The sequence below is a fragment of the Coptis chinensis genome, chromosome 1 (genome assembly GCF_015680905.1).
Source record: "Coptis chinensis isolate HL-2020 chromosome 1, ASM1568090v1, whole genome shotgun sequence".
Classification (NCBI taxonomy): domain Eukaryota; kingdom Viridiplantae; phylum Streptophyta; class Magnoliopsida; order Ranunculales; family Ranunculaceae; genus Coptis; species Coptis chinensis.
Window position 1 is genome coordinate 42,447,285 of NC_141456.1, and position 27,540 is coordinate 42,474,824.

Genomic DNA, 27,540 nt, shown 5'->3' on the forward strand with positions numbered 1-27,540 from the left:
GTGCATATTTGCCACTATGAAATTTGAGGAATTGGACTATATTAAATAGTGACGCGATTGTTTGCTGCTTAACTAGTACATAGATTGGCACGGGTGTACTGTACGTAAGTTTGGATAGACTACACACAGTCACTAAATAATTCAGGGGTGTTGTCCGTTACTCCGTTGCAACTATAAAAGGAGTTGTACACTTGTACATGAATGCTTCATAGAACTGCACGTCTGCACCACCTAGTCTCTAGATCAAATTAATTCATTGATTTTTTTGGAATTTTGACATAATTTTGGTGATTTTTTTTCTTTTTGGAACTAAATTTATGTGATCCTTTTTTGGTACACTTGTATTTTATTTATTGGGTTTACCTACTTGGACATTTTACCAAAAGAAACATAATAGCTAATTTGTATGATTGTATCCAGAAGAAAAATGGGTTGCTACGGGAAAGGCAGTAGCTGAACAGATCCCGTAATAAAAGGGAATAAAAGATGTCAATATGTGTCAGAGTCAGAGTCAGAGGAGTCCAGCTGTGAAGACGCTAGTTGGACTTACCCAAAAAGTGGAAACACCTAAAAACAGTAGCAGCAAAAAAAGTGGAAACAAAAGCACAAAACACTTTCACTTTAAACTCTGACACAAAACACACGCACTCTCTTCACTTTCATCACTTGAGGTTTCTTCTCTGATCACATCGTAAACTCATTTCAGGTTTGTTTTCGTTAAACTCAAATTTACATTAAATTATGTTTTAGATAATTTAGTTTGATCTGTCATTTGAAGTTTTGTTTGCTGTTAACTAGAGTTTTATATTAGATAAATGTTGTTGACTTTTTCTTACTTATATTAGTTAGCTTTCTTATGCATGAATCTGTATAGTTGGATCGATTTGATTAACTTTTTATGTTCACTGATCGAGAGAGAGAGAGATACGTGAGTTAAAACGATTACTTACTTGTGTTATTTTGTCATAATGTTAAGTGCGATTCGCCTGAATTTATGAAGGAAAATAATTCCTGGTTAAAATTGGTATGTCATGAATATACACGCGACATTAATTGATGGAAATGTTATATTGTCAGACGCCGTGCTTTGCGAATTTGGATTAGTCTTGACTAATTTGTCCACTAGTAACTAGTTATAGTATGTTATGACTACAAATTCGACTAAAGATTTTTTGAGAAATACAAGCATTGAAGTGTTATTCTAAAAGATTTTATGTATTTGACTTGGGGCACTTGGATGAAAATTTCTTTTGCACTCCAGATTTCTATAATGAGATCTCATTACTTGTTGCAAACGACAATAAAACAAGAACAAATAAATAGAAACAAGAAGTATCTTGAATAAACGTCTGTTTAAATTCTTTTGTATAAAAGCAATTAGAGAACACATACCTATTCCAAAGAATACACAGACTAGATACAAGTGGGCAGGGTGGATGTCCCTCACCCTTGTGCATTACGTGCTCAGAGCTGATGGACATCCAAATATAAAAGGTAGAGAATGAGGAAGTTACTTGTGTTTATGAGTTGTACTGTCTCTCATGCATTCAGGGAGCCTAATAGGGGGGCTGATTATCTTACTGAAATGCCAGACCGCCCTGCTGATAGAGTGCATTATTTTACCAAACTTTTAGATAGGTGTTTGCTAAATTTTGTTGATGAGGATGCTTTAGGCACTTTATATGATCTATGTAAGCATTTCACCATTTCAATGCAGGCTAGGGTCTGCGTCAACCCTTAAATTTTTCCAAAAGAAAAAGATAGAGAATGAGGGAAGTCCAGAAAGGAGGTTTACCCAAACTAACTTTGAAATAAAATGCTCACTTTGTAAGAAGGTTAACCGAAAAATTGAAAGACACCCTATGCGTCAACTGTAGGGAGTCTAATGTCTTCCGTGATATATGCATATAAGACCTGATATAGCACATGTAGTCAGTATAGTTAATAGGTTTCTAGCGAATCTTGGGAAAGAACATAGGAAATTCTGTAAGTGGGTCTTTATTTTTGTGGTAATAAACCTATTATGATTATTATTTGGGGGATATGGCTGGTGATATGGACTGTAAACTGTAGCAAGCTATTTATTTATTTATTTATTATTATTATTATTTTAAAATAACCTAAGGTATGGAGTTTCTAGGAAGCACAAGAGCTTTTAGTTAGCAGTTGTTCACCTTTCCCTCACAGGGGAGGTCCCGGGTTTGAGACTCATTTGTGTCGTCTGCTGATTTCTTAATCGTGTAATTATTGAAGTGCTTTAGCGCTGGTGACAATAGCCTCCACACCAGCTTGTCTAGAGTCGGTTGTGGCTCCATGTTCGATTATCCTTCGGGGCTGGTGATGAGAGTGAGTCTTGATGTTTTAGAGACACAAAGCAGGATCATCTAAATACTTTGAGAGGCTGAGACTCAAAACCGGATTATCTAAATAATTTGAGAGACTGAGGAAAGAACGTTTCAGGACAAATAACCTCAACAGGTGCTTTTAAGTTTCTGAGACTAGATGTTGCATGATTGAAAAGACAACACATAGTAAGGACGGACTCAGAGCAATAGTAATGTGGACATTTGTTCCAGTCGAGAGAGCTCTTTGTCGGTCCAACCCCTCCACAGGCTGTGTAAATCATTATAAGAAGACTCTTGCATTTGCAGACCACAGGTTTTTTAATTTTTATCCGTAAATGCACCATATCGAGAAAATTTTCAAATCAAATGTTTAAAACTTAATTTGTGTGTTTCATCAAATAAATCTAGATGTGAAGAGGATCTGAAAGGTTTCAAATTGGAAATTCGACAACGATTGTCTCATAGATATTAAGGAAAAAGAAGATGCAGATATGGAAGGAAAAGATGATGTTAACATGTACTGTCACGTTATTCGGGAGTTTTAGACATCACTCAGGTTACTAGAAAGAAAAATGATTTGGCATTTTTTCGTCTACTACATCATTTCCAATCATTTTCATGGTGACCGAAAGGGGTTAGGAACATGAAGTACATTGAGATAGGAAGATTAGGCGAGACAGCTATGGGTCTCTACCTATAATCAAGATGAATTGAGTTTTTACTCAGGCATATATGATTTTCACGAAAAAGATGAAGGCCCCTGACGTGAATTAATGTTCAGGAGGGTAGATTAGCTGTGGACACATGGAAAACATATTGTAGGTATGCCTGAGTGTGCAAAAGTGAATGTAGCAAGGGGCTCCTCTAATTTATATTTGTAAATCAGATTTCCATTTTTCAGTGGTTTTCCCCCACTTTTATGAAGCTTTGCTGTTTGTACTTTGTGCATCCAACTCTCATGGATGGTAGGACTTATGTTGTTTCATCATCCACTTCAATGGAGAAATCTAATACAAATTGTCGCGCTGGCATCTATACTTAATTTTTGAGGATTGTGCTTCTAACTTCTTGTTAATTCTGCTTTCGTTTGGTGCCCGTTTTGCAGGTTTTGATCTGTCGTGCTATCACATCTGATGGAAGGGCCAACTAAGTATATCTGTGTGCTGGAATCGTGTCTGCTTGAAGCGACTTCTTTTTTCTGAGCATCTTAGGTTGACATTAAGTTTCTTCGCTGTATGTTCAACAAATTTACTTTCAATGATAGAGGCATGAAAGGCTACTTTGGATGGCCAGTAAGATCAGTACACATATTCTAGCTTTCGGGAATCTTTTGATGTTCTTTTGAACGGTAATGCATCCATTCTTGAACAATGGTTACCTCTGTTGGTACATTCTGCTGGGACATATTGTGTTCATGCTTTTTCTTGGTTCAGGGCTTTGCACAAGCAAGGTCTTTGAATCTGTAAGCTTGTTACAAAACGATTTGGATTCACTTGTAGGCAATGTATGTGAAAGAAACAACTCTTATAAAATAGTATCAGCTTCATTGTCCTCATTGAACAATTCAGTGTCTTGTGAAGAGGATCTGAAAGGTGTTGGTTCATTGAACACAACCTGTGTGTTGTGTTCTAACTTGTATTTGAGTCGCGATCTTTATGTGTTTGGGACAGGGAATCTAGAGGTACTCCCGCATGTTTCGGTTGTGTGCCCTTTTGAAGGCTGTACCTTGAATTTCAAAATATTAGGAAATGTAAAAGTAGGTCAATTTGCAGCTCTAGTTGCTGGTTCTATAATTGTTTCTGCAACGAACCTGACTCTGGATCTTTACTCTACCATTAACACAACATCCTTGGGTGGACTACCACCTGCTCAGACTAGCGGCACGCCAAGTGGACATAGTGGAGCTGGTGGAGGGCATGGAGGCCGAGGCGCTTCCTGTCTGAAAAGCAATGAAACAGATATTTGGGGTGGGGATGTTTACGCCTGGTCTACGTTATCAGATCCTTGGAGTTATGGAAGTAAGGGAGCCAGTACTTTTGAAAAGAAGTTTGGAGGGAATGGAGGAGGAAGAATCTGCCTTAAAGTGAAGGATGCACTGTCTTTATCTGGATATGTAACCGCAGAAGGAGGTGAAGGAGGTTATGAAGGGGGAGGGGGTTCAGGAGGAAGTATAGTTATTCATGCTTTAAAGTTGTGAGTAAATCCAAACCCGCTTATATTTTTTGCTGTTCAATACATGTATGCACAATTGCTCACTCTCATGCACATAGCCAATTTTTTGTTGTTATGTTAATGCTTTTGCACATTGCTCTAATAGAGCTCTGAAATCTATGGAATGCAGAATCCCATGCAATAGTCTGTTTTCACTCATAAGTGACTCCATCCCTGTGTTGCAACTTTCTCTATGCTGTTAACATTAGCCACAGATTCAGCGTCATAAAAAATTTGTCGCCAAGTCCACTAATTTTTTAACAGTAAACCATTCAGACTAATTCCTAGACTTCTTTCACGATATTTGTAGCTTTGTGTTAAAATAAACTTATATTTTAGGTAAAACTCTGTGGATTATTGCATTTTTCACCTTACATATTGATTTGATAATATCCCAAAAGAAATTTTTTCATGAATTTTGCAATTTTATTGAAAACGTAGTTTATTTTTTGCTTTAGAAGAAAACATCCTTTCATATAGTGAAGAAGTGAAAATATATTACTGGTGGTGCATGGTCTAACTTGCTTCGTTTAAATTCTTTTATTTGAGCAAGAATAGAAGTATTGTTTGGATAATATTCTGAAAGTACTGTTTAAATGTATTAATTTTTTGTACATTTTTCACTAAATATTGTTGATATTCAATTGACAGGAAAGGAAATGGCACTATAAGTGCAGCGGGTGGGCGGGGTTGGGGTGGAGGTGGTGGTGGAAGAATTTCTCTTGATTGCTACAGCATACAAGACGTAGAAGTCACTGCACGTGGTTTGTTCTCACTACTTACTTTTGTTTGGACATTATCGGTAGATGCAACAATTCTTCGTTATATTTTGGTTTTTATCGTCCTTCTTTTGGAAGAATTCTTAGTTCAAATTTTTGGTTGGAGTGACACGTCATCTGCTAAAAGTTGTGTTACTTGTGTCATTTATTCATTTTTTCAAAATGTGAAACGAGTTCTTAGTGTATATAAAATTTGAAACTATTAGGTTTCACCGCCACTTGTAGCAATGATTGTATTTCAGTTATCGATTGTAGCTGTGTATTTTCAAAGTTTTGGTGTTCACTAAGAAGCCTAAGTCGTATATCAGAATAGCAGAATTTGTCACCTAGCATACATGATTTTACATTTTTACCAAGGCAACAAGAAAATGACAATACCCATAATTAGATTAAAAATTGTTGTGGCATTACCTGTGGTCACCTTTTTTCAGATACATTGTTTGAAAGCCACAAGGATTCTAGGACCTGGATTACATTTGATTAGTCCTGCATGTGCCCATGTTTGTGTTCATTATTCCATGAATGGGCAGACGTTGGAATGTTGAAACAGCTGTGCATTATCCAAGTTTCTGTTGTTAACTAAGAAGCCCAAGTTGAATATTAGAATAACAGAATATGTCACCTAGGACACTAGATTTTAGTATTTTACCAAGGTAACAAGAAAATGACAATACCCAGAATTAGATTAAAAGTTGATGTGGTATTATATTTGGTCACCTTTTTTTCAATGCATTAAAACCACAAGGTTCCTTGACCTGGATCACGTTTGATTAATCCTGCACGTGCCCATGTTAGTTTACATCATTCCATGAATGGGCAGACTTTGGGATTTTTTCTCAAGGACAGAGGCAGATGAGGTAAATGTGCTAAGAAAGATATCAGGAAGCAGGTGTCCCTGTACACATATTGTATGTGATATACCTCAATTATTGATATTTCGCCGTGTCAGACGCTTCGTATCCTTGTCGGATTCAGACATGTATTCGTGTCAATGTAATTTCAGTTAAAACTTGTTATGGTGTATGTTACATTTTTGAGATTTGAAATTTGTCAACCTAGCATAATGAAATTCACTGACGGTTCATTGAATGTTCTATACACGTGTGAGTATTTTCGTCGAATAAACAAGAAAACAAATATGATTTAACTCCAAGATAATTTCAATATTCAACAATATTACTGTCAATTAATGATATTCAAGAAACCTTTCCTTTTCGGAATATACTTGGATAGGGGAAGTATCATTGAAGGAGAAATTGAGCAACATATTTTTGTTGGCAACTAAAAAGAAGCAAAGATGTCAGATTATATGGAAAGAAGGGAACAAAGATCGGAGTGGAACTTGACTTTAAGGATAGGCTTAAATGATTGACAAATTGAAACATAAAAGTCACTTTTGACTACCATTCGTGAAGAGGGGGAGAAGTTTGGGGAGGAGGATAGAAGGAATTGGGTGTGGGACATTATGTGGAGTTATTTGGGCGGTCCTTTACCACGTGTTGGGCTGTTGGCTAAAGAGTATGCTTTGCACAATCTAGAAGACAGAGATAATTCATAATTTCCTTTGCAAGCAAATATGGAGGGACTTGATTCCATTTAGTGGCCTTCTTTTGTTGACTTGCTTTCTTGGAGAGAGATAAAACCATCAGCGTCTTGAACTGGAGGTATTGAGCTCCACAATATTTGTCCACTATGCAAATTGAGAGAGGAGAGTGTGGCTCATTTTCTCCTCACTTGTGCCTTCTCAAAGAATATTTGAGAACTCTTCTTCTCATCATTCCTTAAACCTTGGAGGATGCATTTTAACGTAAATGAAGCACTAATAATGCAGAATAGCGAAGCATTAGCTCACAAACAATCTAAATAATCAACCTCTAACCGAGAATTGGTGATAGAGAATTGTTCTTTTACCAAGAAATGAAGATAATAATATTAATAAACCAAAGCTTCTGTTCACAAACCCTAATACAACCTTTTATAGGCATCTAACCCTAATACAAGACCTGATGTAAAAGACTAAACAGGCCCTGCGTTAATCACAATGCCCATAACTTATTGAACCGAAATAACACGGCCTAGACCTAGACCTGAGGTAAAATAAGACTACTCCTGCATAGGTCGCTGTGCGTCCAGTTCGTTGCTAAACCTGTACTGCCAGTTCGTTGCGTGACCTGTATGTACTGCATCAGTAGTAGACTCTTACTATCATCTCTTTTGAGGTATCATGGATCGCTGAACATATCCCTAGAGCAATTGCTTGGAACTTATAAAAGGAGAGGAATGCAAAAATATTTGAGCTACTAGAAAAAGACATTCACAAGGTAGTGGAAGCGGTCAAAGAGGAGCTACATGATCGGATATGTGCTAACCCATGTTTCAAAGGTGACCTACCAAGGCTTTATTTGCAATTGGATAATTGGTATCACGTAGCTCCTTTCTATGTGTCCCACTAGTCCACTACATGTAATACTATAGTTTTGTCATATTAATGAATTGAATTCTACCAGGGAATCCCACTATTTAGTTCACATCTTCTTGAGATAGGAACTATATATAGGAAGGGCACATGGGAAGTTGTACATATGGTAGGCATGAAATTCTTCATGAAATTTCTTCATGAAATTCTTTAAGGGTACTGAATTTCTCCCATGTTATTATGCTTCCTATCTCATGGAGGTTTCTCTAAACGTGGGTTTCCGTAGTAAAAATGACCTTGTGCAATCAAACACAGCCTAAAACTTATTGTTGATTCCTTACGTAGTTACGTCTCTTCAGCAGGACATGCTATAGTTTTTTGACAGGTAAGCAAGTAGTGTATTGAAGTTTAAAGAGTGTAGACTTGGTGAATACTTGACGCCCATGATCTTCAGCTGGAACTCCTAGGCCTTTGATTTTCGTCTCTCTTGTATAGAGGAGTTGATTTTGATATGTGCATGGTGGGACGTGATAGTATTGTTAAGACGAAATCTTTGATGCTTTTGCATGTTATTTGCTTATAGTTTGACCTTCTCACTCACATTATTGTCTCCTTTAATTAATAAAGTTATTGTTTTACCAATAAATAAAAATAAAAACTGAAACTCCTAGGCTTATATAGCTTGCAAACAATCACCTTCAATCGAATCTAAAATTAACTGCACTCGGAGGATCCCATTTATAAATTCATGGGGGCTTCCCCTCATACATCTGAATTACATTTTATCTAGTCTTCCTCCATTCTTTGCAGCCATATCAGCTGTAAAATTTTCTTAATGTTAAACTTCTTGTCAGATGGGCTTAGAACGTGAAGCTTCTTATATATTTTCTTATTTTGTTTTAGGTGGGCAGAGTTTTGGATGCCCAGGAAATGCTGGTGCGGCAGGTACTGTATTTGATGCAACTCTCCTCAGTTTAAGAGTTAGCAATGACAATGTCACAACGAGAACGGAAACTCCTTTGCTGGATTTTTCTACAAGCCCACTTTGGTCAAATGTGTTTGTTGAGAACAATGCAAAAGTTTTGGTTCCTCTACTTTGGTCCAGAGTTCAGGTCACTAAGCTCAGTCTCTTGAATTTTTCGTAATAAATTATATTGATGAGTAATTTCTCATCCTGTCTACCAGACTCAAAAGCTTTCCATGTATATATTGTGTTCTATTTAATTATTTTTGTAGATGATCTGTAGCTCACTTGTTGTAGTACTTCATCAACTGGTAGTCTATTATTATTATTATTATTATTATTATTATTATTATTATTATTATTATTATTATTATTTATTATTATTATTATTATTATTGTTATTGTTATTGTTATTGTTATTGTTATTGTTATTGTTATTGTTATTTTCCTGAAAGGGGGTGGGGTGTTATAAGTGGGGATTGGTCTAGACTGTATTTGAGGCCTGCCATCTTCTCATTAGTGTCTTGCTAATGAATCAATGGCTTGATGTAACCCTTAGTTTGACTGTATCTATAAGATAACGGTTTATCGATTATAAAGAAAATACATCATAACTAAATATGGGCAGTTCATACATAATTTGTACTTGCCAATCTTCTCTTTAAGACCATTTAGTACTGTAATCTAATTAGTAATTGTATCATGGACTCATGAGGGTATGGGATATGTTTTCTCAACCTTCCATGATGCTTCGTACCACAAATAAGATTGTTTTATCATTTTTTTGGGATGTAATTTGAGTTAGGCATTACCTCATACCGTTATCTATGTTTCTGTAGAATTGGAGTAAATGTTGAAAGTTAAGGTGTGTGCCTCTACCTGTTATGTACTAAAGTGAGTATGTGACTTTCACATTTCTGTGAAATTGAGAGCATTGTCATAGGTCACTCACTGTAATGTTTTATGCAGCAGAATGGTGAGATGGACTAGGAACTATAAAACTAGGAATCTATGCATTGAGAAAAATGTAGTAGTTTCATACTTTCATAGGCGTAAAAGTGATATGTACCAGTCCAGATGGTTTATTCATGTGCAACATAGACTGGTAACAGCCCTGTTACAAGGGACTGTATAGCTTGAAGATTTTAAAAAGAAAGCAGTAGAGCAAACGTTAAAGATGTGCGGACTTCAGCTATGAGGGCCAATTGAAGGAAGACTTCATTATCAGAAACTATACTATCAGAAATAGTTAGATCAAGGAGCATGAGTGCTCAGCTGATCCCTTGTTTCTGTCATAAGGCTTTGTTGTTGGTGTAAAATTTGCAGACTCGTTCAAATGAAAATTTAGTCTAATAACATTTATTATCTGAAACAAACTCGTCAACGGGAGAAAAAGGGAAAAAGAGAAAAAATGTTTAGAGTGTGTTGGTAAACGTACCTCTTCCAGAAGTGTCATAGTTGACTACTTTTTAAGAACTACGTGTGCAACTTTTGCTTTTCCCAGCAAGCTCTTGCTTAAGCATGCGTAGAATATATATTTGCTTGGTTGATATTCTTCACATCAGGCTATGAATGAACATTAAGTTTGTTTTGTTTCACATTCTGTATATTTTGTGGCATCTTGACCCACTTAGATCAAGGCCAAAATACTTGATTTTTGTTGCTAGCACTTGGCATTGAATTTTATAATGTATCAATTATTGGAAGAGGCACTTCACTAACTATATGAAATTTGTAAATCGTGAAGGTCAGAGGCCAAATAAGCATACTGTATGGGAGCAGCATCAGTTTCGGCCTGTCCAAGTATCCTGTCTCAGAATTTGAGCTTGTTGCAGAAGAGCTTTTAATTAGCGATTCCATCATTAGAGTATGTAATAAATCCACTTTTTTTCCTCTTGCATATTCTATGTGAACAATCAGTTTCAAAAATTATCTGTTTCCTCTGGATGACCGCGCACTATATATATATGATGAATTCGACAGATGTGTTGGTTGTTTCTCTAGAAGTCTAGAGCAAATTTTCTTGTCTGGGTGCAGTTACTTTGCAGTTGGAGTATGTGTGTTGGTGGATTTTTGGACCTTTCCATTTATGTTCTATGGTTTCTTCTGTCATCAAATTAAAGCTAATGTTTCCTATTATATTCTAAATCATGCCAACATTCGGCAGCACATGAATTGTTACTGCGATAAACAAAATTGTTTTTTATCGGTGGTGTTGTATCTTCTTACTCATTAGCATACAGGACCATTCTCTTCTAGAGGACAGCAGATCTGGAATATGGTTACAATTCTGATCATGTGTCTTATTAGGTTGGATGCAATCGACGACTCTTTGAGGGTACAATCTTGGAGATCCATATAAGACCATAAGGTCATTCTTGCCATAAAGGCCCTGCTTTGTTATTGGAGCCAAGTGTTCATGGATCTCTGGAACATTCCTTGTGATCACTATGTACTTTGTGTAGCTAGATGAGGGAAGATTTTTAAAGATTCTTGACTGGGATCGTTTTTTTGGGCTTTTAATTTTGATTGTGTTTGTTTGCTCTCTTGGTTTGTTTACCCTTCTTGTAATTGTAGGTTTTCTAGACCTACTTCCTTAATGATCTAATAAAGTCTTTCACTTTAGTAGTTTACTGTTAAAAAGAACGTCTATTTCAAATGAAGATCCGGGAGACGATAAAGAGGATGCAGTGGTGGTCTTTGAATACTCTGGGAGGGTAGGATGATGGAAAGCTGGGTGGGCAATGTAGGTTGTTTTGGTCGGTGTAGATTGTGCCACCATGGTGGTGGTGTTTCAGCTCTGGCCTCTTTTACTATGCTTTGTTTCTGTTTTGGCCTCGGTTGGTTTGGTGTTTAATAGGTGGGGGGGTACATGGGTTGGGCTTTGGTCCTTGAACAATAGTTTGTTTTTGTTGTTGGTGTTTGTGTAAGAGCTTAATTATATGATTATATATTTATATGAATACATTATCGTTAAGAAACTTTCACAAATGTTGTCTTTCTTTACTTTTTTTTTGCCTCTTCTGAAATCGCTTGAAAGAATGGTCTTTAAATTGTAAATTAGTCCAATAGTGGAAGTTTTGAAGAAATTGTGGCATCCTTCATTGGGTGTCTGGTAATTTCTTTCCATATTTATTTTCATCTTTCATTTTTTTTGCATTAAGGTGTATGGTGCTTTTAGAATGGCTGCAAAATTGTTGCTCATGTGGAACTCCAAGATTGAGATTGATGGAGGAGGAAATTCTAATGTGGCCACATCGGTTCTTGAGGTCAGAAACCTAATAGTTCTCAGGGTACGGTAATTTGATCCTAGTACTTGTGCCTGAAGTAAATATCTGTATATTGTTTTTCGCTTTTTGACTCTGGATGTGTTTAACAGTTCCTTCTATCTGACAGGAAAATTCTGTCATTACTTCTAATGCAAATCTGGGTGTTTATGGTCAAGGACTTCTGAAGTTGACGGGTCAAGGTGATGCTATCAAGGCCCAGCGACTATCCTTGTCACTGTTTTATAACATTACTGTAAGATGTTTATCTTGTCGTTCTTGCTAATGATTCTGTGGTTGAATCATGTTCTCATGTCTTGTCATTTTGCTGTTAGGGTCCGTCATCCTTTAGCACCTTGATCCTATTTTTTTCAACCCCTTATAATAATTCCCTTAGCCTTTGGCCATGCCAAACATAGTTATGCACCTAGAAAAGTGCGTTGGTTGAAAGGGTGATAAGTAGTTACTGTCCCTGTGGGACTTGTCATGTTGGCGTATTAATTGCTTTTTAATCATATTAAAGTTCCTATTAGCCATAAATAGCGATTAATAACTGTCAGGTTTAGGAAATAGAATAATGTTTTCAATGTTATATAAGATTGGTTTCCTGCGTGATAGCAAATTAGTACTAATACAATAAAAAGGAGGTTATTCAGCTGGCTTAGAGAACATAAATAAAGTAAAATTGTAACGTTGATAATGGAGAGAAAGTTTGGAGAAAAAGAGGATATGGCCTTATTAGTTTTGGCCTTGTATCACTTCAGTATATACATATGAAAAATAAGAGTTTACAATAATAGAAACTTCCTAAATTCGGGTTGGGGGCGCTTCCCCAAACACCCAATGGACCACCCGCACACAACGAAAGTATCATTGTGGCCCAGTCCTTAAATCCCCTCGGTAGATGTCCTCTTAGAACTCAAGAAGGAAAAGCCTTCCAGCTAAAGGCCAGTCCATGTACCTTTAGGCAAATTAATTTCCTTAACTGAGTTTAAAATATGAGCATATTATTCTCAAGGAAAGGTAAGAAATTGCTTGGGGTGAAAAGAAGGGGAGGGTGGTACTACCATCTAGAGTAAGGTCCATGGCGAATGCGGAACAATAACTAGACTTTGGACTTTGGCCAAAATGGGGTGTTAATGTCACCAATAGCAGGGGTGAGATAATGAAATTGCTAGATGAAAAAGAAGTAAGAGTAGAAGAGGAAGCAACGAAAATGAAACAGAATCGGATTATTGAAATTTGACATTATGAGGACTTGGAACACTATGAAGAAGATGAGGAAGTTGCAATTGGTTGACCTCGATTACTTCGATGGCAAAGAGGAATGGGATAAGTAGAAGTAATGGAAGGATTCAAACCAGGGTGGAAGGAGGGTAGAGAGAGGGGTGAGCGTTGTTGTTGATAGTTGAAAGTTGAAACCTATAGAGGTGATAGTGCCACCATGTTTAAAATGTTTACTTAGTATGCTCACTTTATGCATATAATTCTTCTTATATACGCTATTATTGATCATAAAGAATTATATCCACAATTAGGCATTCTCCTCCACTTTAGTGTTTGACATGCTTTATGAGAAAACCATATCACCTCAAAAAATTTAAAATCCAAAAAAAACATGTTTAAAATGTTGACTTAGTATGCTCACTAATATGTATATGATTCTTCTTCTATACGCTATTATTGATCATAAGGAATTATATCCGTAATTATGCATTCTCCTCCATTGTAACCTAAGGGATACTGTAGTATGTAATATTCCCACATTAGGCATTTACTCATTGCCGATTGATTTTGAGTTAGATCCCTAAATTTAAGATGATATCAGAGCATGTTATTGTATCTGTCCCAACAATCCATGTTTATACATCACCCAAAAAAATTAATCCATATGTTTGGCTTAAGTTACGCCACAAGTTAGGGTGTGTGTTGAGATATATACTCCCATAAAATGCCAAATCATTGTGTTGAGTGCCCCAAATTTCTGATGTATCCAACAGCTATGGATGTATACTGTTGATGTGCTACCTTCTCCATTGAATTTCTGTAGTTGTATGTTAATGATGTGTCTTCAATTTGTGGTTCTGCTCGTACTATTTGGTATAAAAGAGAAATGTTTAGAATTTTTTTTACTGCTGGACAGGTTGGTGAGGGGTCTATCCTTCAAGCTCCGTTGGACAATCGCACTAGTAGAAACTTGTGAGTTTGCGTTGTGTTCCGAAGTTCTTATGTTGCCCTAAAAAGTGTTTGTTTGCACTCTAGAATATTTTGTTATTACTGATATGAGCTGTGTTCAGGGCCACTAAATCCCAATGTGAGAGTCACGTATGCCCAACAGATTTGCTAACTCCTCCAGAAGATTGCCATGTCAATAACACATTGTCTTTTTCTCTTCAAGTATGTATTCTTTATTCCTTAATCTCCTTATATATACTATCATATTTCTTATTTCATTTAATTTTTCTTATGTTACTCTGATATATGAATGAGCTGTTAGCCTTTATTAAAGCTTCCAACCCAGTTGTATGCAATTCGTCCAAACTTGATATTATCATATTGTTAATTTGTTATGTGTAATCTTAATTTTAAAAAAAAAAAAGAATGGTGTACTGCCCAATATAATTCTAATTCTTGTAGATCTGTCGGGTTGAGGATCTTAGTGTTACTGGCCTTGTCAAAGGAAGCATTATCCACATTCACAGAGCAAGGACTGTCATTGTCGACAGAGGTGGCATGATAACTGCATCAGAATTAGGTAAAATCTGAAGCCTAGACCAAAAAAACGTCAGTGACTTCTTTCTACTTTATATCTTTTTCCTTTTCCTTTTGCTGTTGGTTTTGTTTTTTGTTATATTCACCATGCATTTGGCAAGGCTCAATTGTATCTATGATTTGGAAGTAGTAGTTTATGAGCTTCCATTTCAATGGTAATCCTTAATCAGGTTGTGAAGAAGGCATCGGTAAAGGAAACTTTTCAAATGGAGCTGGAGGTGGTGCTGGACATGGTGGAAGAGGGGGCTCGGGTTTTTCTAACGTCCTTTTAGCTGATGGGGGTCAACAATATGGTGATGCTGATCTTCCTTGCGAGTTAGGTAGTGGAAGTCAGGGCCCTAGTGGGTCATATGGAAATGTTACCGGCGGTGGAATGATAGGTAAGAGATTTTTTATCCGAATTTTGTTAGTTCTCAATAAGTATGTATGACATTGTTGCAGTTCATTTTTTTAAATACATATTCTTTTAGCCTTTTGTCTTTACGACTCGATGCAAAAGGCATGCTTTGATATGTCTAATTTTTCAATGACAAGCCTGTTTCTACGTTCTAGTGCCTTTCTTTGCCAACATCTTTTTGAGAAAAAAATTGGTCCATAACGCTTAGGACCAAACTCGCTCCTAAGCGGCTTCACACCAGAAGTTTTTCCTAGAATCACTACACAACCATCTTGGCTTAACCATGGTTGCTTATATTCAAAACCAAAAAAAAAAAATTATTTCAAATTTATTTAAGGGAAAATCAAGTTTCCAGGAAAACAATTGATCTTTTGTTATCTTTATCTTTAAATAACAAAAACATTCTCCAATTGCACATACATTTAAAATTGTGAAATGATAGGAAAAAGAAAATAATTTTACATTTTTGTGAACTCTTTATTCATTTATAATTATTATAATTTTTCCCTCAAAGTGTTTAATCAATCCAGTTATAAGAAACAATGAAATGCGTAGAATGTCTTAATTAATTAGTCTATCCGATAAATTTTCCTCAAGAAAGTACCTTGAGTATATTAGCAATCCATCCCAAATTTGGTAAATTCAATTTAATTAATTACATCAACTCATCTAGAACCAAACAAATATTTAATATTTAGTTGTCTAATTTATTGGATAAATTGTAGTAATTAAAAATTGGTAATAATTTTCACTTAATGGATATCAAATTGGATTCTTGGCAAGAGAAAAATGTGGCAAAAAGGTGGGGTTGTTATTATAAGTTAGGGACTTAGATAATGAAGGAAATTGTATTTTAGATTTTCTTCTAATATTCAAGTAGCCATGATTAAGCCAAGATGGCTGTGTTCCTGATTCTAGGAAAAATTAGTTGTGTGAAGCCGCTTAGGAGTGAGTTCAGTCCTAAACACTATGTACCAAAGTTTTTCTCTCTTTTTCTTGTGATTTTTTCATGGTTATTTGACTTCATTCCCCTCTGACTTCCCTTGCAAATATTTTGTGGTCAGTGCTGTTTGTAATATGTTATTAAGCTGGTCCCAAGAGGTAACATATGGAGGGAACTGATATGTTTGGCATACATGTGACAAATGGAATGAAAGTCAATGGTAATATTGATTTGTTATTTCCACGCGTTGAATTAGTATTTGGAGCACATGGAAGTAAATTCTAAAATTGATAGTACAAAACTACGGTCATTAGTTGAACTACTTAAAATTTATTGAGGCTAAACCAATCTGAATCAACCATTGTGTCTTCCTCTTAGCTATTTGCATACCGGCCTATCCTAGAATTCTTGTAAACTGCTATTAGTGGGGGTTTTTGTCATGGGGCAAGATATTTACACCTCACTCACCCCACTTTATGGGATTGGCACCCCTATGGTAAAAGACTAAAAGGATGGGATGGTGAGGTGCCGTGAATTCCCACATTCCACAGCAGTGAGGTGCCGTGACAGCAAAGCAAATCATGGCAGAGCTTTGCCGCGAAGGACTTAATTTTTTTTTTGTTCACTGCAAATTTTGAACACCCACGACATAGAGATACTGTGATATACCAAAACGTACAGCATAAGGATACCGTGATGTCTCAAAACTCACGGTAACACACTGCCGCAAGCATGTGAGTAACTGCAGGAGCTGGCTGTTGTGAGAATGGAGGGGTGTACAACAACATATATAATTAATGAAGTGTACACATCAGCTTATATCATAAATGGAGGGGTGCCTATGCCAGGGAATTCACTAAACGGGTGCCAATCCCATTAGTTGGGGTATTTATACGGCCACCCTTTGTCATCCAATCAATGAGGGCTTTATCTTAAAGAGTTTTTTTCAGTGACAAAGTATCATTAATTCCAAAAGTTTTGATGAAGACTTGGGGCTTGTGTTTCACTAATAAGAAAAATAAGCCAGTTTTCACTTTAGAGTTTATATATCTTGTCCAATTGCAACCATTTCCGAGCCAAACACATGTAAACTCTGAACACATTCAATCATTATTCAATTGTGTTTTGGCGACAAATGAAAAATAAAAGCCGAAAGTCAGATAAGATTTCGAGATGTATTTGTGGGGTTGCTTCAAGTGTATAAGAGTTTCCCTTGGAGTGCTCTAAACTTGTGGGAGTGGATTATACCGAACTGCCTCAATGCGTCTGAGAAAAAAGGCCTTTGAGGCGTCTTTATACTTTTTCCTACTATCCTTGACTGCGTAGAATAACCTGTTATCTTTTGTTCTTTGAACTGATGTTTTGCATGTTTACTAGATCTGGCTGAGCTTGTATTTTGGTTAAGTTCTGCAACTCGCATGAAATGTATCCCTTTAGGTCCTCAAACTTTACAGGTAGTTTTTATTTCCACTTGAGTTGTGACCCCATGTTAGTAACTATGTTATATGATCATTGCCTGGATTACAATGTTATAAGATGGGAGGTACTGGTTTGGAAATCGGAGATGATTTGTTGATGTTCTACTGTATCTGGAAGTTTAGATCGTATAGTTTACAAGTATAATAACTGCCCTAATTTCTTACAAATGTTTGGTCCGAAAATCATCAACTGCTATGGCTTAGCCTGAAAAGATTTATGTAATAATTTTTTCACTGATGATTGCATTGCTTTATTTTAGTGATGGGTTCCAGTCAATGGCCACTTTCAAATCTTCATGTGTTTGGCCTTTTAAGTGCTGATGGTCAAAGCTTTCATAAAGCAACAAACAACGGCTATGATACTATGAAGGGTGGACTTGGTGGTGGTTCTGGTGGAACCGTTCTTCTTTTCCTTCAATCACTTACACTTGAGGACTCTTCGTCTTTATCTGTTTCTGGAGGCAATGGTGGTGCTGTTGGTGGTGGTGGAGGTGGAGGTGGGAGAGTTCATTTTGACTGGTACAATATAGCCATGGGAAATGAGTACTTTCCAATTGCGACTATAAATGGTTCCATCAACGTTAGGTGCGTTTCCCATGAAAAATATAGCAGAAATCTTGAATAAGGCATCAGGAGTGAATATCTATTTTGATAAAAACAGCACTATTTGTTTGGTGTAAAATGTCTTTATTGTAATTGTAAAAGTTCTGAAATGTCCCTATTTAAGCAAGGTAAACAATTACATAGGGCTCACTCTCCTAAGTAAGGAGGGAGCATGTGACAAAACTCCTAGCTCTCTGATATGGGACTAAACACACACACACATAATACATTCTCAACAGTACTAATTTATGTGTCTCCACTCCAGTAGTCTATATGTCATATTTATTTTATGTGGCATATTGATATATAAATGTTTATATGAACAATAATTTTTGTTTTTGTTACGTTTTGATGTCTTTGCTTGATTTTGGGTAACAAATGTAAGCGAGCTATATTGACTTATAGGTTTGAAGGTTCTAACCTTAGAATAGGCTAGTAGAGTTCTTTGCTCGCTTGCAGCACTTCATCTTGAGTTTCAGTTGTAAGCTTAAGTGATGCAGGAGAGCCCTTTCTTTCTGCTTAGCAATTTCTCAAACCGTAGTGTCAGTTGAGCATTTTAAAATTTCTGACAAGCAACTGATTTTTTTGTTTCTGACCTTAGGATCTGTTCTTATGGTCATTGGATTCTGTTACATTGAGTAATTCTTTTCTCTGGTTTTATCTCTTACAGTGGTGGAGCTGGGAGCAATGGTGGTCGTAATGGGGAAAAAGGCACGGTGACGGGAAATAAGTGTCCTAAAGGGTTGTATGGTACATTCTGCATTGTATGCTCTCAATTGACATCCTCTTATGATTACTTTTCTATTTGTGCTGAAATGCTCCCTTTGTATTCCATCCTCATATGGTTCCTTTTTATTTGTGCTAAATGCTCCTTATATATTTCAGATCTTTTGCTGGTTTCATGTGAGTCATCAATCTAGGTGTTCAAACCATTTTTTGTACGTGGGATCTAAGTATCTAACTTGATACGTTTGTTGTCCTTCCCACATCTTTTCTTTCTTTTTTTCCTTTTACTTTTTTTTTTCAAATCCTTCAGCTTTTTAATCCAAGTTAACACCACTAAAAGGAGAATGAAAATTTTGTGAATGAAAAGAAGATGAAAGATATGGTCACCATATGCCAATTCCCAAGCAACATCTCACCTTCCTGAAATTATCAATCAACCATCACAACCCTAATTTATGTGCATGACAAAAGAAGGGGAGTGAGCACCTGAAAGTATATGGTGGCCTACCGGTCAGGACATAAGGGAAGGTATTGGGATCAATTCCAACCTTCACGAAAACGGGGTGGGGGTGGAGATAATTAGAATAAAAAATTTGAGCATCCAACTCCAAAACCAATTGGTAATAAGTGGAGAGGCCCCATGATTTTATAAATGATAATGGGAGCTTTAGAATCTCGATAGGGGATTATAAATCTCAGCACTCCCCTTCATGTGTGGCATATCCTTGGCCAAATACTTAGACAATTTTTAAATGGGTGGTGAGGAGTAGAAATAGTCGGCTCTGATACAATATTAAATTTGGGAATCCTACTTAAAAACAATTTTATATATTTCCACGCTTTTAGATACTCCGATTTGGGAGTATAATCGCAATGGTAAATTAATTAGTCTTCATAAATTCACAACTAAACAAGAGTGATGTTGATAGTATGCTAGGGGATATGAGCTTCATATTCATAATATCTGTAAAATCATTGTGTGGTTTTGATCAAACGTGTATTTAATAGCGGTTGAGATGCTTGTTATAGTCCCACATAAAATATGTGAATACTTGCATTATATAATAAATATTTCTAGGCCGCTCCACTTATGACCAATTGGTTTTAAGTTAGATGCTCATAATGTTTAATGTGGTATCAGAGCAGACTATTATGTTTGGCCCAAGGGACCTGTTTACTCCACGTCACGCATGTATGTTGTTCACATGTTAGGCTCAAATAATGCCACATGTGTTGTGATATTTGTTATAGTCCCACATGGGATGTGTGAAGACTTGCAGTATAGTATAAATGTTCCTAGGCCTCTCCACCTATGGCCAATTGGTTTTATGTTGGATGCTCATAATGTTTAACAAAAGCATACATTGAGTGCACAAAACAGTCCTCTGTAGTATGTGAGTTCTTTCGTATGTTGTTTATTGCATTAACATGCTTTGTATATGTGTATACAAAAGCAATATATTAGAATGGAATTGTCTAATAATTAGGGACTGGGTTTCTCAAGGCACTTGTTATGAAGATTGAATGTAGTATCTTGTAAGAAAGGGATGTGTAAATCTTGATTAATGAGAGATAAGAAATTTATTAGATTAAGAATAAGTTGAAGATAAAGAGTAGAATAGAGATGATAGGAAAGATAAGTTATATAAAATAAGCTTCAATTCAATTGATACTCATAATAGTTGGTTGACTTGGTTCTACAAAACAACAGAGAAGACATATTTATAGATATGGTTACTTAGATTCCAAGTAATTGAAAATATAAACTAATTCTAATTCTAATCAGGCACAAACTTAGAAATAACTTAGACTCAAAGTTAAAAATCTTCTAGAAACATACTAAAATAATTGTACTTCTATTTCTTGTGCACCTAAAGCATATGTATGTTTTCCTACATCAACTTGTTTCTCATACGGTCCCTTAAAATTTGAACCCATATATCTCTTATAGGCACATAACTGTGATGTGGGTTTGGTCCTATATCAGTAAGGAAGCTGCCCTAGGTTGTCGTATTTGTAATGATCTATGAAAAACGTGTGTCAATGCCATTTATGGGAAACCACACACCCCTGATGCGCTTTGGGCCTTTGGTAGCTAAGTTGGGACTATGTTGGTGCATGCCATGAAATGGGGTTGTTACAAATTTGGTACCAAAGTGAGGAACTCATTTCTAGGGTGGTGGGATTTTAATTTGCAATGCGGGTTTAGTCCCACATTGGTAGGGAATCTGGCATATATCCTAGATATACTATAATGATCTACCACACTTTTATCTTAAATTTAGTCCCACATTGGTAGGGAATCTGTCATAGAACCTAGATTGTTGTTTATCTTAGACTTTTAAGTTATTTTCTCATTTTTATGCTTAAAGACTTTGAACTAGAGTCGACTCTTACTGCACACCTTTCATTGTGTATATCAGGAATGCCCTGTTGGCACTTATAAAGATGTTGATGGCTCTGAACAGTATCTCTGTACTTCTTGCCCTTTAGAGTTACTCCCCAGTCGTGCAGTGTTTATATATGTTCGAGGTGATCTAGATGGATGTCAACTACATACACTTAAAAACAATCTCTTCTTTGCTGATGAGAAACTCTTAACTATGATACATATTTACTGCAGGAGGAGTTCCTCAGCCCTCTTGTCCATATAAATGTATATCGGAGAAGTATAGGATGCCAAAGTGCTTTACACCCCTTGAAGAGCTCATATACACTTTTGGAGGACCTATACCATTTGGATTTCTTTTGTCATTTATTTTAGTGCTGCTATCTCTTCTCTTAAGTACTTTAAGGATTAAATTTGTTGGATCAGATTATACTTATCGTACTTCTATAGAACGCAATAACCATCAGCAGTCCCCACATCTACTCTCCCTGGCAGAGGTACCTCCACATTTAAATAATCTCGCCCCATTTCCATTTTTTTAATATTCACCAAATATTTGGTAGCTGTATCCTGACTCCTGACTGTATTTTCCGTGATGTTTGCCACCAATCCAGGTACGTGGGACCAGCAGAGCTGAAGAAATTCATAATCACGTGCACAGGATGTATTTTATGGGTCCTAATACCTTCAGGGAGCCATGGCACCTTCCGTACTCTCCTCCTGATGCAATTATTGACATTGTGTAAGATATCTTCTTCTTACAAGGGCCTTAAGTCATTATAGTGATGTGCTAAAGACGTGGTAGGATGTGAAAAAAATCATTGAACACACAAATTGCGGTCTAAATTTCGACATGATTACATGCTTTTAGCCTTCGAATGATACAACATTGTACTGCTTTGTTCTACCTCATTGGGTCAAAGTTTCCTACCAATTACAAGTAACTCAGAATATCTATCAATTACCTGTGACTTGGACACGGTTGACGACGTACTCGTGAAAGCATATGGTTTAAACCCTGTTAACCTTGTTGTGATAATGTGATGTTATACTCATTCTAGTTATATATTGTACTGTTTGTTTTTAAATGTGTATCATGTGCATCAGGTATGAAGATGCTTTCAATAGATTCATTGATGAGATCAACTCAGTGTCTACATATGAGTGGTGGGAAGGATCAATACACAGCATACTCTCAGTGCTTGCTTATCCTTGTGCCTGGTCTTGGCAACTGTGGCGGCGACGAAAGAAAATCCATCGTCTTCAAGAATATGTGAAGTCTGAATATGATCATTCATGTCTCCGCTCTTGCAGATCACGGGCTCTTTACAAAGGCTTGAAGGTTTAATTTTCTTTTTACATACTATTGTCTGCTTATCAAGCGTGCAGAGTTATTTTCAGCGTAAGTTTAGCTATATGAGAGGGAATCCATGTCAGCACACAAAAGATGCTGCTGTCTGGGTGTGTCATTTGATCAACCAGATGCTAAGAACAAAATAAAGTGAAGGCCAGTGGCTTACTGGTGAAGATTTGGGAGGTTGGGCCCAAGGTCTTGGGTTCGATTCCCACCTTCACAAGGGGAATAGAGAATTTAAGGATTCAGAGAAAGAAGTTCTAACCAAAAAAAAAACTATATGTTAGATGTTGTCTGCCCTGGAAACTTCCTGTAAGGACTGGGGGTGGTCTCATTGAATTGCATCGCAAAAGATTAAAATGTCAGAAAAACGAATTTAATTGCAGTCGCCCTTGTCCTATAGTTTTGTATATACAAGCCCTTGTCCTATAGTTTTCAACGAAACAGAGTACGTGATACATTTTTCTGTTCTTCTGGTGTTAATCCAGAAACCAACATGATAGCATTCCCTAAATTTAGATTGCTATGACCTTCTGAGAGCAAGTATACTATTCTTATTATTATTCACTTAAGTGGTAAAAATTGCCAGGTTGGGGCCACACCAGACTTGATGGTTGCGTACATTGATTTCTTCCTCGGTGGTGACGAGAAGCGACTAGATGTAGCTTCCATAAAGCATAGATTCCCTATGTGTATAATCTTTGGTGGGGATGGAAGCTATATGTCGCCTTACAATTTCCGAAGTGACTCTTTGCTTACCAACCTACTTGATCAGGTTTTTCCCTTTTTTCTCATGTATTAACTATTGACATATGTTTTCAGACATAATTTTATATCTCACTACTAAGAAATATCGTTTCTTTTTAGCACGTCCCTGCATCAATCTGGAATCGCTTGGTTGCTGGTTTAAATGGCCAGTTAAGAACAGTGAGAAAAGGACGTATCCGTTCGGCACTACTTCCTGCTCTTAAATGGGTTAGTAGCCATGGAAATCCCCAGCTAGAGTTGCATGGAGTAAGAATTGAACTGGGATGGTTCCAGGCTACTGCTTCTGGTTACTACCAATTAGGTATTTTGGTTGTAGTTGATGATTATTCTCTCTATCACCAGCACCAATCTGATTCATTGGACTCAAGAGGCGACGTACATGTCAGGTATCTTTCAGTATATCATATTTAAGATTTTCATTGCGCGGACACCATATGTATTCAAAGTTAAATCTCATCATGTTTCATTGTTTTGTTCAAGAAGTCATTGAAAATGTTGGGACTCTTGAAACATTCTGAATCATATCTTTTAATTTTTTGAAAGTTTGAACTTGATGGAAAGATAGTATCTGGAAAGAGATCAGCTCTTATAAAACTGAGTTGAGGGATCAAATCCTGCATCCGTGTTCATCCACCGTTAAAGTTTATCGAGATATACACTACACACATCTCAGTTTTAGAGGAGCTGGATTTATCTGGAAACATTATATTTAACTGACAAATAACCATTACAAATTGGGTGAACTAGTGTTACCCCCCCACTAGATGAGCCAATTAGGATTTCCCCCCCACTAGATAGGAAATTAGAGTCTCCCCCCTAAACACACGGTCAACTTGGTTTGACCGTTAACTTTCAAGTCAAACAACTAAAAATGACATAAATGCCCCCACCTAATTAAAATTGAATATTTTCTTTTTGAAAACAATATTGTTTGACTTGAAAGTTAACGGTCAAACCAAGTTGACCGTGTGTTTAGGGGGAGACCCTAATTTCCCATCTAGTGGGGGGGAAATCCTAATTGGCTCATCTAGTGGGGGGGTAATACTAGTTAACCCTTACAAATTTGATGTCATTCATACCCTAGAATAGGGTCACGTCTCACCGTGTGCGCACCTAAAGCTGATAGTGAGATTTTGGTGCACCCTTACTATTGTCACTTCTCTGATGAAGCACCTTCACTCAGTCTGGAAGGGGCAAGAGGTGTGAGCCTGATTCATTTGCCTGAATTTTTCTTTTGTCTCGTCTCCTCAGTGAAAGTATCTGTATTTGGCTTGTACATGGACCTTCTGAGAAAGTATGCAATTTGAACAGTGTTGAAGCAGTGTGCTTTTGTGAACTTCTCAAAATCTTATGTTTTCTTCGTCAACCAATTCCAGTTAGAGAGATAATTCTGTCGTTAGCAAATGATGGTGGCATCTTCTTGACCATCTTTTCTTGAACATCTTAAGTTTACTAATCCATAGACATGAGCTCATCTTGTTGCATTGTAGCTAACAGTAACTATGAAACACAACGGGTGTATGGATTCATTATCTCAAACATCAAAACTCTCAGCCCTTCTAGCTTTTTCAAACATAAAGGGAAGTAAGAACCTGTACATGTTCTATATGTGATCCTTATTTGTTAGCTGAGGCCCAAATCTCCTTTCCACAGACTCAAGAAATAAGAATGATAAACATTATATGGAAGTCTATATACATTAACAGATCCACCCCTCCAAGTCCCCTACTCTATCTCTTGGTGATTCATTGGTATCATTCACAAAAAATGGTCTGAGAAGAAAATATGCATCCTAGTTTAAATCCTTCCTGAATTTATTAGAACAATACACCACTTGAAATAACTCGAGTTTATTTTCTCATGCAATTGATCTTATTTTCAAGAATGGTCAGAGAAGAAAATATGCTTTCTCCTAATCTATATCCTTCCTGAATTTATTAGAACAATACACCACTTGAAAATATGCCTCCCCCTAACTTCTTGCAATTGAGCTTATTTTCTTAGAGTTCTTTTCTCCCATATTTCCAAATAATATCAAAATTAGATTGCTAGCAGCCTAGGAACGATTCCCTCTGTGATGCAGCAGTCGATATATTTTGTTTTAGTAGCAGTAGGAGCTAGGTCTTGATCCTGTACATTTTAGGTCTCATAACTAGAGAAGCTTCATTGTTGTCCCTATTGCTTTGTTGCTTCGCTTGGATGCCCATTCGGCCTTCCGCCGAGGGGCTCGTTTACTCTATTATGTCCGCATCTAAGTTTTTACTGGAAAGAACTTTTTCTATAACTGCCATCACTTATGGGCTTAGTGTCTGTGTGGATATCATACTGAAAGTCAGATGAAATACACACTGGCAGTAGGGAAGTCTATAATGTTTTTGCTCAAAAAATACTGAACAACTTGTTCTGTCTGAATCTTCACTGGAAAATATTAAATCCATGTATTTCATATCTTCGCATTAGGGTAATGTGAATAAAATTCATTTTCCCATTGACATCTTATTGCAGGAAAAACTTGGCTCTTGCGTGTAAGAATGTGCAGAAGTTGCAAGAAAACCTTTCATACAGCACCCATGCATTGTCTCCTAAAAGAATTAGTGGGGGAATGAATGGGGGAATGATAAATGATGCTACGCTAAAATCGTTGGACAATAGGAGAAACATCCTTTTCCCATTTTGTCTTTTTTTACACAACACGAGGCCAATTGGCCTGCAGGTGAAGCACCGAATCACACTGTGCTCATATTGTCTTAGTTGTTGCGAGTTTGACATCATTTAATATATAGAATTGTGTGTATTTCAGGATACCCTACAGCTCTTGATGTGTATCATGCTTCTGGGAGATCTTGCTATCACCCTCCTCACTCTGTTTCAACTCTACTGGATTTCTCTTGGGGCATTTCTTGCCTTCATACTAATTTTACCTCTATCGTTGCTTTCTCCATTTCCTGCGGGTTTGAATGCTCTTTTCACGCGGGGTCCCAAAAGGGCCCCACTTGCTCGTGTTTATGCATTGTGGAATGCAACGTCACTTTCAAATATTGTAAGTTTGAGCTCTTTATTCATTCCATATTTTTTCAAACTAAATGAGTTGACTTTTATCCAAAGTTATTCCTTTTATTGGCATTTACTTGTAGCTTATGTACCGAAGCCATGTATATATAAAGAGTTGGGCAAAAAACCAAGTTCAAATATAATTTTTTGTCTGGTAGATTGTGTTTGATAGGAGCTGTGGCAAATGCAAATCATGGCAAATAACACTATTCACACATTTGCCACTATTTGCCACTGTTAGATATGATTTCTGACCTGTGGCAAATGTTTTTGATTTTTGCCACAACTAGTGATTTTCCATGATTTTGATGGCAAAATTTACTCAGGGGGGAGCTATGTAAATTTTGCCACAGCAAATTACACACAAGTTTGCCACAAACTATTTGTTATCATGTAATCAAACAGCAACAGATCTAGATTTGCCACAAACTATTTGTAATTGCTACTTTGATTACCATGACAGATTTGCCATTGGCAAATGGTGACTAAATTTGTCTTTGTCATAGCTCCTATCAAACACAACCTTAGTTTTAGTAGAACTTCTTAATTATATTGGATAAGGAAAGTTACTTTTACATAGGGATTGACTCTCCTAATATTAGGGGAGTACACATACTATGACTGCTAACTAATCAATGCAGGACTAAACCCCATACTCTAATGTGCTACTTATCATACTTCTCAACACTCCCTTTCAAGCTGAAATATACAGATTATGCATATTCCAAGCTTGAAACTACAATGACTAAACCAACAAAACATATAGATGCCATCCCCCCATATACCTAATCACAAATGCAAAAATAATATTAACACCAAGCTCCAAGCATGTGTTCTATTTCTTAATTCTTATGATTATTTTGCGCTTTTGCAGTTTGTGGCGTTTGTTTGTGGTATTTGCCATATTGGATTTTCCTCTTATTCTACTGAATGGAATCTCAGAAGGTATGGTCTTTGAATTCTTCGTGACATACTACCAACCAACTTTTTAACAGAGATGTCTTTGAACTTGAAATGTTTTACACAAGGGTGTATGCGATACTCTCATTTCATTGCTTTAATGCTAGGTCACAAGTAT

General features: G+C 36.6%; 1 protein-coding gene across 2 annotated transcripts in view; it reads left to right on the forward strand.

Moving 5' to 3' along the window:
* The first annotated feature begins 412 nt into the window (after positions 1-412).
* Positions 413-27,540, forward strand: part of LOC147524090 (MraZ) — a 28,064-nt gene continuing 936 nt past the window's right edge. Inside the window, exons 1-22 of one of the 2 annotated variants that reach the window (XM_086601805.1) lie at positions 413-706; positions 3,451-4,538; positions 5,208-5,320; positions 8,655-8,863; positions 10,463-10,582; positions 11,880-12,008; positions 12,112-12,237; positions 14,125-14,180; positions 14,279-14,378; positions 14,619-14,736; positions 14,924-15,133; positions 17,832-18,156; positions 18,845-18,938; positions 21,324-21,432; positions 21,524-21,786; positions 21,904-22,031; positions 22,397-22,631; positions 23,233-23,418; positions 23,511-23,797; positions 25,917-26,124; positions 26,212-26,451; positions 27,337-27,407. In XM_086601805.1, coding sequence (XP_086457931.1) covers positions 3,697-4,538; positions 5,208-5,320; positions 8,655-8,863; positions 10,463-10,582; positions 11,880-12,008; positions 12,112-12,237; positions 14,125-14,180; positions 14,279-14,378; positions 14,619-14,736; positions 14,924-15,133; positions 17,832-18,156; positions 18,845-18,938; positions 21,324-21,432; positions 21,524-21,786; positions 21,904-22,031; positions 22,397-22,631; positions 23,233-23,418; positions 23,511-23,797; positions 25,917-26,124; positions 26,212-26,451; positions 27,337-27,407 — 4,169 coding nt within the window. In that variant the 5' untranslated portion in view covers positions 413-706; positions 3,451-3,696. The remainder of the gene's footprint in view (positions 707-3,450; positions 4,539-5,207; positions 5,321-8,654; positions 8,864-10,462; positions 10,583-11,879; positions 12,009-12,111; positions 12,238-14,124; positions 14,181-14,278; positions 14,379-14,618; positions 14,737-14,923; positions 15,134-17,831; positions 18,157-18,844; positions 18,939-21,323; positions 21,433-21,523; positions 21,787-21,903; positions 22,032-22,396; positions 22,632-23,232; positions 23,419-23,510; positions 23,798-25,916; positions 26,125-26,211; positions 26,452-27,336; positions 27,408-27,540) is intronic. The other variant, XM_086601813.1, reaches the window with a different exon arrangement.